This window comes from Chlorocebus sabaeus, chromosome 4 (genome assembly GCF_047675955.1).
Source record: "Chlorocebus sabaeus isolate Y175 chromosome 4, mChlSab1.0.hap1, whole genome shotgun sequence".
Taxonomy (NCBI): Eukaryota; Metazoa; Chordata; class Mammalia; order Primates; family Cercopithecidae; genus Chlorocebus; species Chlorocebus sabaeus.
The window spans coordinates 60,964,221-60,985,313 of NC_132907.1; the positions used below are offsets into that span (position 1 = coordinate 60,964,221).

The 21,093-nt window shown below is 41.0% G+C and overlaps 1 protein-coding gene across 1 annotated transcript in view; it reads left to right on the forward strand.

Annotated features, from left to right (window-relative positions):
* ADAMTS12 (ADAM metallopeptidase with thrombospondin type 1 motif 12) overlaps positions 1 to 21,093 on the forward strand; it is a 372,068-nt gene that overhangs the window by 261,086 nt on the left and 89,889 nt on the right. The window contains exons 12-14 of the mRNA XM_007961310.3: positions 2,938 to 3,107; positions 10,098 to 10,231; positions 17,932 to 18,052. Coding sequence (XP_007959501.3) covers positions 2,938 to 3,107; positions 10,098 to 10,231; positions 17,932 to 18,052 — 425 coding nt within the window. The remainder of the gene's footprint in view (positions 1 to 2,937; positions 3,108 to 10,097; positions 10,232 to 17,931; positions 18,053 to 21,093) is intronic.

Here is a 21,093-nt window from a genome sequence, read left to right on the forward strand (position 1 = left end):
AAATTATTTCAAAATTTCACCCTTTGATGAAAGTTGTTTTCATTTAAATATTGGATTTCTGTGACTTCCAAAATTCAAAACCAAGAGTTTCTCATAGAGTACTTTATTTTTAGAGAAAATTGTCATTTAACAGTTTGTTTCCATGTGATCCAGAAATGTGATTTCCATTTTCATTTGAGAGATCAGAAAAGAAAGGCAATTTGCTCTGAGACTTATTGTCAATGCTGTATATTCAGACACCACCAGTGTTTAACCTTCTTGGGAGGCTGGTCAGTGACCTGTGGCTACCAGAGAAGGGAACTCCTAGTTGAGGATGTGAAGGATGAATCTTTAACCTGGCTTCAGGAGAAAGTAGTTCTAATTCTCACCTCCAAGGCCACAGTTTGTCATAGAGTCTCTTTGGGTGAGTGGACATGCCTGTTCTCCATTGCCGGTGTGCTTAAATTCATTGCTAACACTGCCAGTGGCACCACATCATAGATTCGGATCTGTGATTCAAGTCACAGATTCAGGCCACTGCATGAGCCAGCTGATCTTGAGACTGCATCTTTGCCGTAGGTCAACTGTCTAGTGAGAACCCAGCAGAGCTTGGCTCATAAGAGGCTGTCAGTGATATTGATTGGATGGAAATGAATTGGAGAGATACCAGGTCATAGAGTGTGACTCCATCATCACAAACAGAAAACCAGCCTAACCTTAAATAGCAAGGACAATTCTTAGTACCTCCTACAGGGAGTCAACAAATGATGAGCCTACTATGTGAGCTGCCTTGGTCAAAGCTCTTTCATGAGCGAGGAACACAAGCTTATTCAGGCCACATTGAGGGAGGGGAGGTATAGAAAATCTCATGTGCATTCAAGGAGAACAAAGTACTGCAGAACCAACAAGAATTACAGCTACAACCAGTACTTGACTAGACTGCCAGGATTTGAGTTCTCTGTCTCTCAGGATTTCGTGGTCAGGCAGTGTAACACAGTGGATAAGAGCTCAGGCTTTGGATCAAGGAAGATGATGATTCAAATCTTGGCTCTGCCACTACCACCTGTATCCTTCATGGAGTTGTTCTGGCTTTCTGTGTCTCTGGGATATGATTCCATCTGGACTGCTCACTCGACATGCCTTCTGCCTTTGCACTGAGAAGCACTTTCCAGCCATCCTTTAAGACCATTCTCCAGGACAAGTCCTTCCATAAATCCTTCCCAACTGCCTCATTTCCATGGCTTTCTCCCTTCGCAAAACTTTCATTGTACTTTCAGTCTGGGATACATAACTCCTGTCTTAAATTTTCTCTCATTTCTTATATAGGTTATTTTTTTCTCCTCAACTAAATTGTAAACTTCTAGGAAGCATAGAACATGGGTTGACCTTGGTTTGCACTCTCTTCTCCCTGAACGTAGTGTTGAGCATGTGGTAGTATATAAATACTGATTGATTATTATTCACAATAACCAAAAAAGTGCTATCAGTTATTGAGCTCTCATTCTGTGTTAGCTACTCTACTAAATCAGTGTGTGCATTGTCTCATGCAGTACTCACGACTTGTGAGATAGAAACTATTATGCTCATTTTACAAATGAAAAAAAAAAAAACTGAGGCTCAGAGAAATAAGGTAACTTGTTCAGATCCACCTAACAAAAAGATAATGACAAATTAAAACTCCAGACTATTGGCACTCCTGCAATAGGAGGCACACTCCCCGATTCAGATACTGCCCCAAGATGAAGGCCAGAAGCCGTGCCCGGGAACCTTCTCAAAGGATAGTTTCCTCACCTCTCTGAGAGCTGTAAACCCCTCTCCCATTATGAGTGATCCATTGATCCTGACAGTAAGGCTGTTATGCCCTCAAGTGTATCACAAAGGAAAGAAAAATCGAAGAGTGATTTTTCTAAAATAAGATTAACTTATTCACCCATTGAATATCTATTAAGAGCATTCTACGCCCTAAGTACTATTAGGCACCACAGAGGACACAGAGCTTCGATTGTGCCATCAAAGAACTATCTTTGGGAATGATAGGTTCAGGACGTGCAGGCAACTGGCACACACAGTGTCGCTGAAGAGGAGAAAAAAAATTACTTCTGGTGGAAATCCAGGAAGGATTCATGAGGGAGGTAGCATTTATTTGGTTCTTCAAGCATGAGCAGTATGTATATATGTGGAGACTTTAAAGGAGGAAAAAATCTATCTAAAGGCCCAGAAAAGAAATAGCAAATAAGGCAGGTGGCACCACTGGAGCAGTGTAACATGAAGCAGAGTGTGGGAAGTAAATTGTTAAAGTGAGTTAAGGCAGGATTGTGAGGGCTTTGAATGCCAAGCTCAGGAGGCTGATGTGACCATTGGATGCCATTAGAGATTTTAAAACAGAAGCTAAAATAATTAAGGTCATCTGAAAATTTAACCTGATAATTGCCTGTACTGTGGGTTTAATTTTAAAAGTAGAGATAGAAATGGAGATAAGAATTTTAAAAGTAGAGATAGGAATGAAGATAAGAATTGGACTGGTTTGATTATTGTAAAGTTGAAGTGTATGAAACAAATGTAAGTAGACAGCTGATGACCAGGCAACTGATTGACTGTGGGATCCAAGGAAGGCACAGATGGATGATTCTGAAATCTGACCACTTTTAATTCATCAAATATGAATCAGAGAAGGAGCATACTTGGAAGGAAAATGTATCCTTTTTGGCATAGATTTCAGCTGGAGGATATATAGGTGGAAGTAATATATAAACTATTTCAAAATAAGCTACTATACATTAGGACTGAAATGTTGGCAGGCAAGGAAAAAATGTGTAAAATTTGAAGCATTTATTTAAAAGGTAAGTTTTGAGGGCATAGAGAGACATCGTTTGTCAAGGCCAGATACCACAGGAATTTTAAAGGAAAATGTTGGCATTTAAGCAAACTAAAAGAATAACTTGTCTGTTTCATTTGTAGGCCAAAGTTTGGAGGAAAATATTGCACTGGAGAAAGAAAACGCTATCGCTTGTGCAACGTCCACCCCTGTCGCTCAGAGGCACCAACATTTCGGCAGATGCAGTGCAGTGAATTTGACACTGTTCCCTACAAGAATGAACTCTACCACTGGTTTCCCATTTTTAACCCAGGTAAGGAGCTGTAATGGTATATCTCAGATCTAGGGAACAGCCATTCTCAAAGCATTTGTCTGTTAGTCAAGGTTTCTGTGATCCATACCAAGTTTAACAAAGAAAATTGTACCCCAGGAATTTTGTAATTTAGAAGATGGAAACACTGACCTGGTTAAGTTGATCAGTAAATGTTGAAGGCTGAATACATTCAACTCTGTCTGGGCTTTGTGAGAGATAAAAGAAGTTTATAAAACATGGTGACTCACTTCAAAACAGCTGAGGTGCAATTGAGCCATTAATAGGACATGTAGGAATTCAGTAACTAATTGCTTGTTGATGGACACGAGGAACTGACTGTGATTTTGTCAGAAATTCAGAAGAGAAGGTCATTATGGGTTTGAAGTAATTGCAACAAAAAGGCTTCCAGTGAAGCAGTTGATGATTCTGAAGACTACTCATGCTTTCGTGAGCAGTCTTTCCACCAGAAGAAAGAAAAGGGAAGGCATTCAAAATAGAGTCATTCTGAGTGGGAGTAGAATAACAGGCGGAAAGGCAAGAAAATAGGAATGAAAGATCAAAAACCAGCTCTGGGCCAGAAATCAACATTTTTATACGTACAGGAGTATGAGAAGGGTAAAAAGTAAAATCAAACATCTGAATGTTGCACAAGAGGGATGGGGACATAATGGAGTTGGAGAATGGAACAGCGGCCTTGGCAAAACTTCCAGACACATTCTCTCCTTAAAATGAGGAAGAATCAATGACTGTTAGCCAGAGATCAACATCTAAAAACATATTCGTGTTGTTTGTTGTTATCTGAGTAAGAAATGAAACAGAAAAGATTTTCCTGTGTTAAAGAAATTTAAGGCAAGGTAGTAAAAAATAGCTCATCAAATTGTTCATGATTTTTGAGTTCCAAAAAATCCAGGGTGATAGGACACAAGAAAAATCACAGATTTGAGAATCATGTATTTGGGCTGTTAGACTTATGCAATAGCATTTGAAAGAAAGATTCTGCAGTGCTTTGCTCAGCTCAGGTATCCGAAATACCCTGATGGCTCTCAGTTGTCAAGGGCAATGATTGCTCCTTGCCCCCAATTGTTCAGTGTCATTTATGCTCTGGAGGGAAAAACCACTCAGTTATTGGTGCAATTTAGTTTCCTGAGTCAGGCATTTGAATACAGGAAAACTCATGCATATACCCAGGTGTACTCCAAAATTATCAAGTGATGAAAGGCACATCCAGTCCATGCTATCTATATGTATATCCTGCACATTCTCAATTTGTTAAAACTATTTGGGTCAGTGGTCCTGTAGACTCTGAATGAGCGGCCTATCAGAGCTAAGATAGCATAGCTGCTCCAGTGGTATCACAGGTGCTTAGTATGGGATCCCCCTCCCAGATACACTGTTGGATTTGTGTGTATCTAAGTCTGATGGCTCAAGTAGCTGGACTTGGAATAAAAAGATTTGATTCAGCTTTGCTTTTCATTTGTTTGCAAGCATTCATCATGTGCCTACTTTTTGACTAAGAAGTGAGAGTTACACAAGTTGACATCAGTCCCACTCACTTTGGAGTGATTGATTTGCTTCTCTAACTCAGATGAAGTTTGCCACCCTCTGACCTTACTTCCTACCCAGTCTATCAGCATTCATCCTCTATCCCCGTAGTTTCTTTACAGATTCTTATGCTATTATTTGGTCATTAGCAGACAATGACTTATCTGCTAACCTGAATAGCCACTACCTTGAACAGCACACTGATTACTTCCCCCATTATACTCTGTCTACAGAGTTGCTATTTTGCTTAGTTAACAGGCATCCCTGGCAGTAGTTCATTCATGTCAACAAGGATGTATGGAGCGTTTTTTCTGTGCCAAATATTGAGTGCCTTACAGCCTCCCAGGCATCCTTTTAGAAATCACCAGAGGATAAAATAAACATACAGCAGAGTTTTCTACTCCCTCAGTGAACAGTGATACTTCCCGCAACACTTTATATATTTTTTCCTAATTTTATCTCCACAAGAAAACCCTTCAAGGAAAGCTATTTTTGACCCAATTTTTAGAGATGAGGTAATAGGTTCAGAGGACCTATGTAACTTGCCCAAACTCAGACTATGAGATAGAACCAAGAGTTAGCCCAGGCCTGACTCTGCAGCCTGGTCGTTAAGCACAAAAACACACAGGGACTTGGTTAAGTTCATTTCTTTAGGACCAATGCACTGAATTTTGAATTTTCCCTAAGGCAATGTTCATGTCTTTAAAACCTTGATTATTTCATAAGCCAGGAGCTCTGGTGGAAAACCCAACAACCCTTTTTATTATGATTAAGGCTCAGTTTATTAAACCTATATATCTTGCCCTTGAAAACCAGTGTTTTCTAAACATTTAAGCATTGATGACTAATTATTATATTGCTTAAATAATTTAAGTTGTGATTCTAAGTTTACTTCTTAAGCATCTTAACCAGAAGACAGAACTTAAAACTATACAGTAAATAGAAAACTCTTTTTTCTATTTCTGTTTCTAGGGTACTGCACTTACCCTAATCTAATACATCAATACAGCCAGGCATAGTGGTGCATGCCTGTAAACCTAACTAGTCAGGAGGGTGAGGCGGGAGGATCGCTTCAGCACAGAAGTTTGAGGCTGTAATGACCTATGATTGCACCACTTCACTCCAGCCTGGGTGACAAAGTAAGACCCTGCCTCTACAGAAAAATTTTAAAAATTAGCCGGGCGCGGTGGCAGGTGCCTGTAGTCCCAGCTACTCGGGAGGCTGAGGCAGGAGAACGGCGTGAACCCGGGAGGCGGAGCTTGCAGTGAGCCGAGATTGCGCCACAGCACTCCAGCCTGGGCGACAGAGAGAGACTCCGTCTCAAAAAAATAAAATAAAATAAAATAAAATAAAATTAAATTAAATTAAATTAAATTAAATTAAATTAAAATAAAACATCAATGACAAGGGTTTAATTCATTTTAAAAAATTATTTCTGCTTTTGTTTCTATACCTTTCTATGGTTACTATAGAATATATTCACTTTAATGTCTTCTTCTATTTCACTAATACATATTTCCGTTTATTGTGGGGATTACAATAAGATTACCATATTAGAAAGTACAAGAATGCCATTTTAGACCAGCCAGAGAGTTCAGACACTTGGTAATTACTTGACTTATTTTGGACTGTGATACAGTCACAAGTTTTCATTTTTGTTTTTTCCCCCAAGCCGATTTGATTTTAGTCCTTAAGCTGAGCTTCCTTTTTAAGTTAAACATAACTTCTTGCATCAATAAAACATTTTAAGTTATGCCTTTTGCTTTGAGGTTTAGTATTTCTTGGGCTCTGTTGAGGAGCGGCAGGGGTGCACAGCACTTCTCTTCATGTGCACACCGCCTTCCCATTTTGGCCTTCCCTTACCCAGCACAAGTTCAAAGGTAAAATGATTAAGAATCGCAAGACAGAGACAACAGCATTCAACCAAGTGTGAGGTCCTGGATAAAAGCACAGGTCTTATGCCCATGAAGCCCTGCCTGTGAATGGATTTTAGAAACTGTATTCTTTAAAATGATGAAACTCACATTCCAGTCTATTCACAAAACATGAAATGCATCAAAACTTTTCCTTACCTAAGAAATATTCTCATTCTTTTTAGCAAGTTAGAGCTTTCATTTCTATCATTTATTAAGATCATTATCCAAAAATGTTGAGTCACCCTGTTTCTGCAAAATTGAAAATGCGAACTTTGATTCGGTAAGTTCATCTCTTTTCCTAAGTTCCCTTTGAGAGGACTAATCAGACAATGTGAGGGTGAGAGTTCACTAGTAAATTAGTTTTAGAGCTTTCACTTAGCTGAATTATAAATGGACTTGAAAGCTCTTGAAAGCTAGAGGGCAAAAAATCACATGACCCTACAAAAGGCTGCATCAGGGCCGGGGGATAAATGTGAGACAAGGAAAGTACTCAACTCTATAGAGATGATGAACTCAACAAGGTTGATGTCTGGCACAGAGAATCTCTGATACCAGTGATGACTCCCAAGAATTAAGACCATCCGTTACCACCTTTGCCTCCTCCTGTAGATCCCTGTGTCACAGGACAACTTAATGATATAACGAGAGCCCTTCAGAGCACCATGAAAGACAAAGGCCAGAGAAGGAGGGGACAGAGAAGGAGGACCTCAGGCTCAGCCTTATAAAAGCCTTCAATAGCACTGAACTTTCCATTTAGGATGACTGCTTTCAAACACAGCGTTCTCCCTGGCCTGAGGCACACCTATAGGTCATGGTGGTGGGAGCTCTGGGAGAGTCGCAGCAGAGGATCTGTGTGCTGTCATTGTTGTTATTACAAATGTTATTTCCTAGATAATTTCTAAGACTCCATAAACCACTATACTTATAGTCAACACACATGTGTGTTTCTTGTGGACAGTGTACTTCAGTTAACCTGTCTAGCCTTAAAGCATGTACTAGTCCTGTGTTGTGGAAACAGGGTGGAGGGAAGTTTTGAAATTCGGGCCTCTCTTTATGGAGATGTGTCATAAATATCACTGGGGAAAGAAGACTTTTCCAGTTTTCCTGTGTGAGGGCCAAGACTTATTATTTTTAAAAGGAATAGATGTGTCTTATAAAAATGCAAGTGCACATAATAGAATGAAACAAAAATGAATTATTATTATCTCACTGCATTGAATGTATTCCTCCAAGATAACCATGCTAACAGCAGGTTTTCATTTGCGCACAGATAAACCACAATTTGCCAATTCTGCATCTTGATTCACTGAGTAGATCATGGCATCGTGGTTTACTGGTTTACCTCATTCCTTTTAGTGGCTGCATAGCAGTCCATTATGTAAATGCAACTTAGTGAATCTGTCCATTTCTCTCTGAATAAACATTCCATTGCGGCAATGAACATGCTGTGGTCCCAACTCTTCCCAGCAGCCTTGAAATAGATGATTCCTTAGAAAAGCTCTGGAGTTATTCAGGGCTGCTTTATATTTTTGCTTTATGTATTCCAAATACAAAATCCCAAATCCAATTCTAAAGTTTAAACCAAGGTCTTAATGAAGTAATCCTTGGATTCAGCACCTGGATTGATGTTCTCATCGTTAGGAGAATAGACTTGTTCCCAGGTTGTTCCCTTTAGTACTTCTATTCCAGTTTGCCCAGTAACAGAGCTAATCATGCTGCCACAAATGGAGCTACACAATAATCCCAAGTCATGCTTTGTCCCAGAGTCTTGACACTTTTCCACTGGCTCTTTATCCAATTATCTCTTCAACTCATTTTGACTTTATCTTGTCAAACAACTTATCCACTGCACCTTATGTGAAATCCATTGGTTTTCTTTATTTACATATTGGCTTTTATCTTTCTTTTTTTTAAATTTTTTAAAATTATTATACTTTAAGTTCTAGGGTACATGTGCACAATGTGCAGGTTTGTTACATATGTATACATGTGCCATATCTTTCTCTTTTAAGCTTTGTTGTTTGTTTGTTTGTTTGTTTGATTTTGGATTCAGGGAGCACATGTGCTTGTTTGTTACCTGGGTATTACATGCATAATGGTAGGGATTGGGGTTCTAGCGTACCTAGCACCCAAATATTGAACACTGTACGCAATACGTAATTTTGCAACCCTCACCCTCCTTCCACCCTCCTTGCTTTTGGAGTCCCCAGAGTCTGTCTCCATCTTTATGTCTATGTATGTCCGATGTTTAGCTCTCACTTAAAAGTGAGAACATGTGATATCTAATTTTCTGCTTCTGAGCTAGTTCACTTATCTCTTTTAAGCTCTGAATAGATGTTTTTGGCCTCAGTCTCAAGTTTGTTCAGTGTTTCAGCATTTAGAGCTTTTGCTCATGGTTACATGTGTGTGAATTTTGCACTTTCATTTCCTGGCCACGTAGATCACTGCATCCTCAAGCAGACACAGCTATCACTGTGCACCCAGTCTTGGCATTTGGTGCCCAGCCCAGTGAGGTGGGCCCATGACGAATAGCCTTATGGCTGGTACTATTGAGCCCTCCGCTGATCACACAAAGAAGCAACTAACAGCCCTGCCCATAATAAACACATCCAGAAGAGACCCCAAAATCCCTGCCAAAGAAGACATTGTTGTGTTTTTCACTTAAAGAAAAGCATTCATTACATTCATAAGAAAATTATTTGAATTCTTCTTATCATATATGTGTATTCACTATTAAAATGTTTAAGGCAATCTGTGATTTAAATGTGATCTATCTTTCTGGTTATTCTGTGTACAAACATGTGGGTATGTATTTTATTAAGTAAATATTCCTGTGCTGTAGATCACCCTGTCTTCATTCACAATGGAGTAGAAAACTGAACCTTAGAATGAAATCAGTGTAGGACCCAAGCTGATGGGATGGAGCACTATGAGAAGCAGGTCGGCTTCAGTTTCAACAACAACAACAAAATGTTTCCACATGGTTGTCAATCTAAGCACCTCTTAGACTGGAGGAGGACATTTGTTGGGGCAGGTTTATGCTGGTGGTGATGGAGGTTGTGGTAGCAATAAGCTGGCCCTATGGGAGGGGATGCCTGTCCCCTGGAGGTCTACTTACTTTGCTTCAAGAAACAAGCAGGCATCCCGCTTGCCTGGAGTCCTTCATGGCTGGTTGCAATAACTTATTTTCTAAGCTAACCCCAGATGCTCAGTGCCTTATTTTTATCAGCACAATTCAATGTTGAATAGAAAGGAGTCATCGTTTACAGCAAAGAATAGAGTATTTTAAAGCAATCTTTTAATTCAATTCATTATAAAACTTGTTTTCAAAAAGGAAAAATAATCCTTGGATTCAGCACCTGGATGTGTGAAATGTGTCTTGAGGCACATTTCAGGGTGTGTCTCAAGCAGGTAAAAAGATAGGATCGTCAGAGTAAATGACACTTGGGGGTTATAAGTACAGAGGAATCCTGGGGGAGGATGCTGAGCTAAAAGCTAACTTGCAAGGATTTGCCTTCTTTTTTCCCTTCAGCACATCCTTGTGAGCTCTACTGCCGACCCATAGATGGCCAGTTTTCTGAGAAAATGCTGGATGCTGTCATTGATGGTACCCCTTGCTTTGAAGGCGGCAACAGCAGAAATGTCTGTATTAATGGCATATGTAAGGTATTGGGTATGTTTCCTTAATCTCCAACTTTATAAAATCATGACTTTTACTAATTTGGGAAGTCAGATGTTCTAAGTTTGTGCTTTCATGGCATTTGCACCTCATCTGTTTTTTATATATAGTTCATGAAATGAAAAGACAAGACTTCTCAGTGTTCATCAAAGTCACAGTTTTGGATTGAATGTTTTTTTCCTTCTGCCATCATCTTCATTTCTTGATTGGTTGATGTGCACTATGATATTATTTTAGACATTGAGCATGAAAAAGAGGAATTATCAGGAAAGCCCAGCCCAGATTATTTCAGTGGCATTAAATTTGAGAAAAACTGAAATTAATAATAGCTTCTATGGTACTTTCCATAATGCATTTTCACATTTAGCTCTCCATTGACTATCAACATGAGCTTCTCAGAGAGATGGCATGACAGTAGTTACAAAACAGGTTTCTGATTTCTATGTAATTATTCCACACTCACTTCATTAATCAAGTTGATATAAATTATTTAGACCTGATGTGTTGATGCTTTTAAGTGTGTAACCATTAAAGAATTCCTTCTTGTTGCTTGCATTTTATTTTGCAAGGAACTGAGGAGCAGGACTTGTGATCCAACCCCCCAGGCATAAATCTCAGTTTAGAGAGAAAGTGTTTTTATTCGGTTAAAGGAAGATGTTTTGATAGGTTAGTAAATCATAATGGTTTAGCACTGGGGTTTTAGAATATGAACTCAGTACCATCATTTACTAGTTGTATGATCCTATACATCTTTCTAAGACTCAGTTTTTCTGTCATAGAACTGGAATTTTTAATGTATCTGCCTAGTTGGGGTTGTCAAAAGATTAAATAAGGTCTGTTAACCTAAATAACAGACAGAGAGAGGCTCTCTAAAACAAAATGAAGCTTATTTGGGAATAGGGCATTGCAATGGGAATATGTATGCCACAGTTAACTATGTGCATATTTAGGAAGGTAAAGGAAAAGAGGGGTTTTTTAAAGAAAATGAAAATTTTTAAAGGAAAAAAAGTTGAAGAGAATTGCAAAATTGTTTTTAAATAATTATAATTTCCTGCAGAGATCAATAACAAGGGTGACACCAATCCGAGGTTGCTCAGGAAGTTGCTGGGCAGATGTCATTGCAAAAGTATTTTTTGTGTAAGGTTGTAATAGCCTTTGCGCAAGGTTTTGGTTTTTGCAGAGCCTTTTTCATCATCAGGCATACAAGGGTGAGAACTAATTCTTCCTAGCCTTCCCTGGCCATATTTATCAGGGTTTTTTCTTACCATTAGTTGCTCCATTTTGATTCTGACAACTTTCACAGGTAATATATGTTGAGCTCTTAACAGAGGCCCTGGTGTAAGATAAACTCTTAGAAAATAGATCTGTAAACTCAACACATTTTATTTGTTTTTTAAAAATATTTATAATATTTTTTCCACTGGACAAAATTATTCCCTGTGACAAGCTCTTGCCCCTAAATATTCAGCACTCTGAGAAGGTTCTTATTTCTCTATACAGTTGCTTTTTCATTTATTTTGTTCAAGGCACCTGTTTTCCATCACAGGCTAAAGATGCCATTTCTATAAATGCAAAGTTATTTAGATCTAAAAGATAATTTCAGCATCACATTTACTCCTCAGTGACTAAAGTCCTTAGCCTTAGCTGCATATAATAATCACCTGGGGAGATTTTAAAACATCAGTGCCCAGACCCCACATCCCAGAGATCCTGAATTAACAGGTTTGAAATAGAGCCCAGACATCAGTAATTTCTAAAAGCTCTCCAGGCGATTCTAATAAGTAGCCAGGATTGAGAACCATTACAAGTTGGATGTCTTTCTTGAGGCCAATCAAATGAACCTGATAGAATAAACTAGATTTTATCAGCCTGCCTCCCTCTTTCTGGGTGCCAGTTAAGACCTTTTAGAAGCTATACTTGCCCGCTTTCTGTCTATACCACACTGATTTGAGTTTTTAAGCTGAAAAAAATGGTATCAAATCAAATATACTTAATAGCCTAAATACTTTATCTTCAAGGATCCAGGTTGTAGGTAGTTCCAGGCCCCTTATTTGCTAGTTTTATTGTTACCCTCCTTATTCATTTACTAGTTTTTTCAAAGGGGATTGAGCATGTATTGACATAAAAACATACGCTTTCAGGAAAACAATGCAGTGTTTGTCTAATCTACATTCTTTGTGAATATGAAAATTTGATTGCTTATATTCATGTCTATTTTGAAATTACACTATTTGCCAATATTTTGGTATGTTAGAGTTGCAGATTATATTGTCAAGGAAATTATCAAACCCTGACCAGAACTGAATTTGTTCTGGGAGGTAACTATCTGTGCCCCTCCCCTTAGTTTTTCTTTAGTAAGCTTGTTTATCAAAGATACAGATTTAAACTTTGACTTTTCAGGACACCTTCCATTTTAAATTACCAGGATGACAGAATAAGCTTTTAAAAATGAGCAAATGCCCTACTCACCTCCACCCACTTCCAGCTCTGAGCTCTCACTCTCATACCCACTATCTGAGGCCAGCTCGCTAACCTTCGACCTCTCTCCCCTCTTTCTCCTGGTAACCAGTTGCTTGACTTCAGCTCCTGGACTCCTCCCTCTTCACACAGTCAGCATAACATTGGCTGAATTTCCTTCTAAAATAGACCAGATGTTCTGGTCTATCCATCAGCTGCTCCATAACTTTCTCTTAGCCTTCCCCCAATCTCTTACCCCAGTTCTGGATAAGGTTCTGGATCAACCCCATCACACCCCTTTTTTGATCTTACCATTGGCCTACTATGCACTCCCTAAAATAAAAATTCAACGTTATACATGTGTGTCCTTACAAAGTCAATGTTTTCAATCCACCTAAGCTTTTATCCTTACTTGACAGTCTTCCCACTGTCCTGAGTTAGCTTCCTCACTAATTTCTCTCAAAAACTGATTTGAACCTTCTTTCATCTCCAAGGCCATTTTGGCCATCTCAGTGATACACTAAACATCCCTAAATCAATTGCTCTGAGCCAGATCTACATTCAGAATACCAGGTCCTATCTCCTGACCCTCAAAAGCCCAACAGTTACTTCAGTCTTAACATTTCTAAATCAAAATTATACCTAATTCTTACCCCAACCTGTTCTTCTATAGTACTTCTTTTTGGAATGATACTAAAACCATCTCTGTTTACTGATATCTAGGCCAGAAATCAGTGAGTCATTCTTGAGTCCTTCTCAACTCTCCTCTCATAGTTAATTACTCGCTATACCACCACCACTACCACCACCACCACCACCATCATCACCATCACCCCACTATCACCACCACCACCACCACCACTGCTGCCATCACCACCACCATATTGCCACCACCATTATCACCCAACCATCACTACTACATCACCAACACCACCACTACCACCACCATCATATCACCACATCACCACCACCACCACTACCACATAACCACCACTACCACTACCTATACCACCACCACCACCATCATCACTCCACCATCACCGCCACCACTACCACCATCACCCCACCATCACCACCACCTCATAACTACCACCATTACCACATCACCACCACCACCACCACTACCACACCACCACCACCACAACCATCATCACCACCACCATCAAATCACCACATCACCACTACAACCACCATCATCAAATCACCACCACCACTACTACCACATCACCACTACTACCACCACCACCATCAAATCAGCACCATTACCACATCACCACCACCACTGTCATCAAATCACTACCACTACCACATCACCACCACCACCACCACCAGCCACTATCACCTAACCATCACCACCACCACATCATCACCACCATCACAACCACCATCATCAAATCACTACCACCACTACCACATCACCACTACTATCACCACCACCATCAAATCAGCACCATTACCACATCACCACCACCACTATCATCAAATCACTAACACCATCAAATCAACACCACTACCACATCACCACCACTGCCACCACCAGCCACTATTACCCAACCATCACCACCACTACATCATCCCCACCACCACAACCACCATCATCAAATCACTACCACCACTACCACATCACCACTACTATCACCACCACCATCAAATCAGCACCATTACCACATCACCACCACCACTATCATCAAATCACTAACACCATCAAGTCAACACCACTACCACATCACCACCACTGCCACCACCAGCCACTATCACCCAACCATCACCACCACCGTGTCATCACCACCACCACTACCATCAAATTACCACCACCACTACCATATCCCCACTAGTAACACTATCTCCACCACCACCACAATCATCACTCCACCATCACTACCACCATCACCCCACCATAACCACCACATCATCACTATCACCATTACCACATCACCACCACCACTATCAAATCACTACCACCACTACCATCACCACCATCAAATCAAACCACCATCACCATTACCACATCACTATCACCATCATCAAATCATCACCGCTACCACATCACATGCCACCATTACCACCGCCATCACCATCATCTCAACCAGCACCACTACCATCAAATCATCGTTACCACTACCACATCACCACCAGCACCATCAAATCATCATTACCACTACCACATAACCACCACCACCATCATCAAATCATCATTACCACTACCACACCACCGCCACTACTATCACCACCATCAAGTCACCATCACCACCACTACCACTACCACTATCAAATCACTACCACCATTACCACGTCACCACCACCACCATCATCAAATCATCATTACCAATACCACATCACCACCACTACTACTACCATCATCAAATCACCACCACCATCATCAAATCACCACTACCCTACTGCATCACCACCACCACTACCATCAAATCATCATTACCACTACCACATAACCACCACCACCATTGGCAAATCATCATTACCACTACCACGTCACCACCATCAAATCACCATCACCACCATCAAATCACCATCGTCACCACTACCACTGCCACCATCAAATCACCACCATTACCATGTCACCACCACCACCATCATCAAATCATCACCATCACTACCACATCACCACCACCACCATTACCATCAAATCACTACCTCCACTACCACATCACCACCACTACCACTACCACCATCAAATCACCACCGTTACCACATCACCACCAACACCATCATCAAATCACCACCGCCATCACATCACCACCACCACCACCATCACCACATCACCACCACCACCACCATCAAATGACCACCACCACTACCACATCACCACCACCACCATTATTACCATCAAATCACTACCACCACTACCACATCACCACTATCACCATCACCCCCACCACCATCACCACTACCATCACCCCCATCACCACCATCACCATCAAATCACCACCACTACTACCACATCACCCCTATCACCACTGCCACCATTACCCTGCACCACCATCACTATCACCACCACCACCACCACCACCATCACTACCGTCATCCTGCCCCCCACCATTATTATCCATCACCACCACCACTACAACATCATCACTATTATCACCACCTTCAACATCATTACCACCACCACCATCACTATTCGCGCCACCACTGTAACTGATAAGATGGGAAATGAAAGTGATTTTTTTCACAAACACGCTACCTGTTGGGGTGACTGCCTGGCACATTCAGAGTCACATCAGAAAAGGGCCATGCTGAAGTCATTTCCCACATTAGGTAGCAGCAGCAGAGCCACCTCTGATTCTGCTGAAGGCAGAAAGAGCATACTGTTGTGGGCTTTCTGTGTTGCCAGAGCGTGTTATGAAGAAGACTGAGGTTTGTTTCTTTTCCTCTGAGAGCCCCTTATGGTTTTTGTTTTTGAGACGGAGTCTCGCTCTGTCGCCCGGGCTGGAGTGCAGTGGCCGGATCTCAGCTCACTGCAAGCTCCGCCTCCCCGGTTCAAGCCACTCTCCTGCCTCAGTCTCCCGAGTAGCTGGGACTACAGGGGCCCGCCACCTCGCCCGGCTAGCTTTTTGTATTTTTTAGTAGAGACGGGGTTTCACCGTGTTAGCCAGGATGGTCTCGATCTCCTGACCTCGTGATCCGCCCGTCTCGGCCTCCCAAAGTGCTGGGATTACAGGCTTGAGCCACCACGCCCGGCCCAGCCCCTTATGTTTTATATGCAACAAGGAAGACTGGTTCATGTCTTCCTAGATCTTCTGTTGGATACTTAATTCAATTTTTACTGTACTGCATGCAGCTCATAGGAAAACTAAATTGGGTGAGTCTCTACAAGAACCCATTTAATATGCTGTGGGACAGAATGTTGGGGACATGGGTGTGTCTCCTTCCCCCAACCCTGGTGTCTCAGTTATGCAGGCAAATATTAGTTTAGAAATATAACTACCCATTCAACAAGAAAGACTTGAGCTTCAGATATTTGCTTTTCTGACTTTCTTTCCTTTATTCTTCACATTTTTATATCTATTTCCCTGTTGATAGAGATTAAAGAAAATACTTTAAAATTAGTATGCCTCAGACTCAATTTCCCTAGCAATCATTCCAAGTGAGTGAAGGAATGAAGGCCACTGGGAATGTGGTTATAAATGTCAGCTTATTAGAGGGTTCTCAAGCTTGATGCAAACTTACTGCTTGTGAAGGGTTGGCATTTTATTCATAGTCACTGAAGGCACCTGTTTCACACATTGCTTTTTTTCCCATTGTTATTAGCATAATTAATTTTTTTTAATCTCTTAGCACTTTATTTTTTTCCCCCAACTGGGTGAAGCAGCACAGTCTTTGGACCTAAAGGAAATTAAAGACAATTAACCTAAAGAATGAAGCTATTTTCTGTTAGTGGGCATTCATTCTCTGTTTAGATGGTAGGGGGTGTATTTAAAGACTCAAAATAAGCCTGGTGTGGTACCTATAGTCCTAGCTACTCAGAAGGCTGAGGTGGGAGGCCAGGAGTTCAAGGCTGTTGCCTGTGAATAGCTACTACACTCTGGCCTGAGCAAAATAGCAAGATTCCATCTCTCTCTTAAAAAAGATTCAAACCATTCTTCCTTTGAGTAGATTTGAGGTGGCTTTCAAGTTAGAAAGAAAATGATCTTTAAAGATCAAAAAGGAAATGAAACTATCTGGACACAATTGTTCCCAAACAAGAAAGAAAATTATGACTAAAGGAATATGGTATAGCTTTCCCTTGTGGTCATGGAAGAAAGCAAGCCACAGAAATGTCTAGGTGAAGGTCAGATATGGTTCATGACTTTCAATCTAAGTGTCATGATTCTGTGGTATCCACTGCCACAGAACACCCCAAGCTTTGTGGCTCTCCTTTTCCAGGATGAGAACACGTCTGAAAGAGACTTGCTGCTCTACTAGCTTCAACTCCAAGACGTTTTTATAGTTAGACTTTTGGAACATTTTCATGGATTTTGTTCAGTTCTGCCTCTGACTCAGGAAATTAGAGACCTCACTCAACGTGTGCCTCCCTCCCCTCTGAGCAAGTAGTGCCTTTACCATTGGTGGATGCTTGGATATTCCTCTTGCTGCCACCAGGAACAAACATTTGTCCTTGTACCTCCTGTCCAGTCTTATGAAGCACCAAAGGGGAAAGGAGAAATCACAGATCCAGGCAAGAGTGGCATCCCCTGCCTGGGTATTCATCCTCCACCTCTCTTCCCCACAGATAGTTGGCTGTGACTATGAGATCGATTCCAATGCCACAGAGGATCGCTGCGGTGTGTGCCTGGGAGACGGCTCTTCCTGCCAGACTGTGAGAAAGATGTTTAAGCAGAAGGAAGGATCTGGTAATAAACAAATAAATAAAGTGGCAGGAGACCAAAGGTGGGGGGTGGGGGCAAGATAAATGGTTGATTGATTCCTAGTTTTTGTTTTTATTTTTTTAAAACAGTCTGTGACATTCAAAGTATTCAAAATGGAATGTAGCCTTTACCATAAAGGAGTAAGGGTTCCTTGGCAGTTTTAGGAAAGGGGTTGATTGCTGACAAAATACAAGATGCATCACAGTGAGATAGAGATCTGAAATGGCCTTGTGGTTGTGCACAGGAACAGGTATAAGAGCGTGATCCCTGGGAGAGGATGCTCTTTGGGAATGGGCATCACAAGAGGATCCAGCATTAAAGCCAATGGCATTGGAACAGACCAAGAACAAGGGGAGAGAGGAGATCAGAAGCTGGCTGGGAAGGCTGCAGACACAAGGACAGATTCTGTAGTGAGGACAGAAGCCAGCAGTGGGTTTACAGGCAGAAGAATTGGGGTGCACCTTCAATTCAAAGTCAAAAGAGAAGCAAGGCAAGGTTGTATCAAATCTCTTTTATTCCCAATTGCTCCCTGGGAGAAGGTCCCACCCACTGATGCCTTATGGCTTTCCAGACAGCTCCTCCACCTAGCATCCCCTTCTGACCCATACTTTACTATTCTTTTCCCATAGTCACTTTTTGCGGAGTTTCTTCTCTGTGCAGCTTTGGGCTATGGATAGTCCTCAGGGCATGAAGGGTCCACCTTCAAGGGTGGACCCCAGTGAAGAGTCAGTTCCCAAGGAAGGCAGCTAAGAAAGAGTGAACCATTATATGGGAGCCACAGCAGATCTTGCTCCCCTGAGTTTTCCCCACCTGAGGGGTGAAGGAATGGAGATAATATACACCACTTTCCATCAGTCATAGGTTGAGGTTACTCTAGGGAGATCAGACTGTTAATTCTCTGGATTACGTGGAGATGCTGGGAGTAGGGAATCCATCATGCACTATTGTAGTAGGGCCTGAGGGGAGAGGGGCAGCATCTGCTACACAGCGGTGATGCCCAGGACAGGAAGTGATAGCCACTTTCAGAGATGGTAAAGCCCTGCTTTCCTGGATTCTAGAAAAAACAAAATCTCTCTTCTAAACATTCTTCCTACCCAGGATGAAGTTATTGAGTAGGATCCTGAGAGGATCAAGTGTGTCCTTCAGTTAATTACATGACCTATTATTCCCTAGTAATCATAACAGCCAACAGTCAAAATTTAAATTCCAAGTCTTTGCTATTGATGAGTGCTGACGAGTTGATGGGTGCAGCACAGCAACATGGCACAAGTATACATATGTAACAAACCTGCACGTTATGCACATGTACCCTAGAACTTAAAGTATAATAATAATAAAAAATTTTAAAAAATTTTTTAAAAAGTAAAAAAAAAAAAAAATTTAATTTCCATCCCTCTTTTTCATCTTTGACTATTGGATTTCATCTCACAATAAGGTTAAATTGTGAGACTTAATGCTTGTTGTGCCCATGAGAATTACCACTGGAAGATTGTAAAGCTTTGATTGTTAGCTTTATTATGGATGAAAAATATTCTCTGGATTACTTATTTGGAATGTGAATGATAACCCGTGTGTCTTAGGCTTATAATTAAGCACTCTATGATAGCCAGTGTTTTTACAAGCTTTACAAAGGTGTTTTGTAAATATTTTCCATTATTTATAGTGACTTTACTTACTTATTAAAAGTTACACTTAAAATCGTATGTCTGCATTTAACCTGTTTTTTGTTTGTTTGTTTGTTTTTGTTTCTGTTTTTGTTTTTTTGAGACAGAGTCTCGCCCTGTCGCCAGGCTGGAGTGCAGTGCTGCAATCTCAGCTCACTGCAACCTCTGCCTGCCGGGTTCAAGTGATTCTCCTGCCTCAGCCTCCTGAGTAGCTGGGACTACAGGCGCGCACCACCACACCCAGATAATTTTTGTATTTTCAGTAGAGATGGGGTTTCACCATGTTGGCCAGAAAGGTCTTGATCTCTTGACCTTGTGATCCACCCACCTTGGCTTCCCAAAGTGCTGGGATTACAGGCGTGAGCCACCATGACCGGCTGACTTGTTTTATTTAATTTTCTTTATGAGTTCCTATCTTGGCCTCTGAAGTGCTATTCTTCTAATATTATGATAACTCAATTGAAAACCAGAGTTGTTGTCCCCAGGTCTCTGCCACTTAACTTTTTAATCCTTTAGGAAATCCGACTCTAATTCTGGGTTCTTTCCTCTACCCTGGTCTCTTGGGAATGAGAAAAAGGGATTATAAGTGTCTTCTGCTCCCCTCTCATCCCTACCCCTGCCTGCCTGCAAGATCTCAATACCTCTGGCCACATGCCCACCACTGAGCATTTGACATCTCCCTGTGCCTTCGTGTTTTCGGTTCTCTTTCTCCCATGTCCCTTTTCTTCAATTCCTTTCCACCAGTTTCTAACAAGAGGGTTATGGTTGCTCACAGTGTGTTACAAGATTCCAATTCTCTCACAACCCTCTTTTGAGATAACTGAGACTAAGAGTCTAAAGCTAAGGCAAGGCATTTTAACTTCTCTAAACATCTACCAGGTACTGTTATTTTTATATATTTCTTCCTCATTCTGTGGTTTGTGAGCCTGTCAAACACTGGTTTGTTTCTGAGCCAGACACCTACGTGTCAGTGCTCTCAAGCCTGGGATCAGACACGGACCAGCCTTTCCCAGGAGCCTCCATGCATAAATCATCATGAGATATTGGCCTGCAATGAGCATTGTCTCAAATGGACAGCATAAATCTTTAAAAAGACAAGTTGGCCACTGTAGATAAACTGCCCAGGGTTAATGGTATAACCTCTTTATGAGCACATTTTTATTAGAAATGTCAAAGACTGGAAACCAAATATGCCAGTGAGTAAAGTCCATTTTTGTGGACCACAAAAACTGTTGGATAAGATGTGTGTTAGCGTCAATAATGCATGATGTCTCTTATCACAATCTCAGAAATGAGGGCCTATCTTTTGCCCCATCCTCAAACATCCTGGTTTTTTTTCTTTTTTTTTTTTTTTTTTGTTTG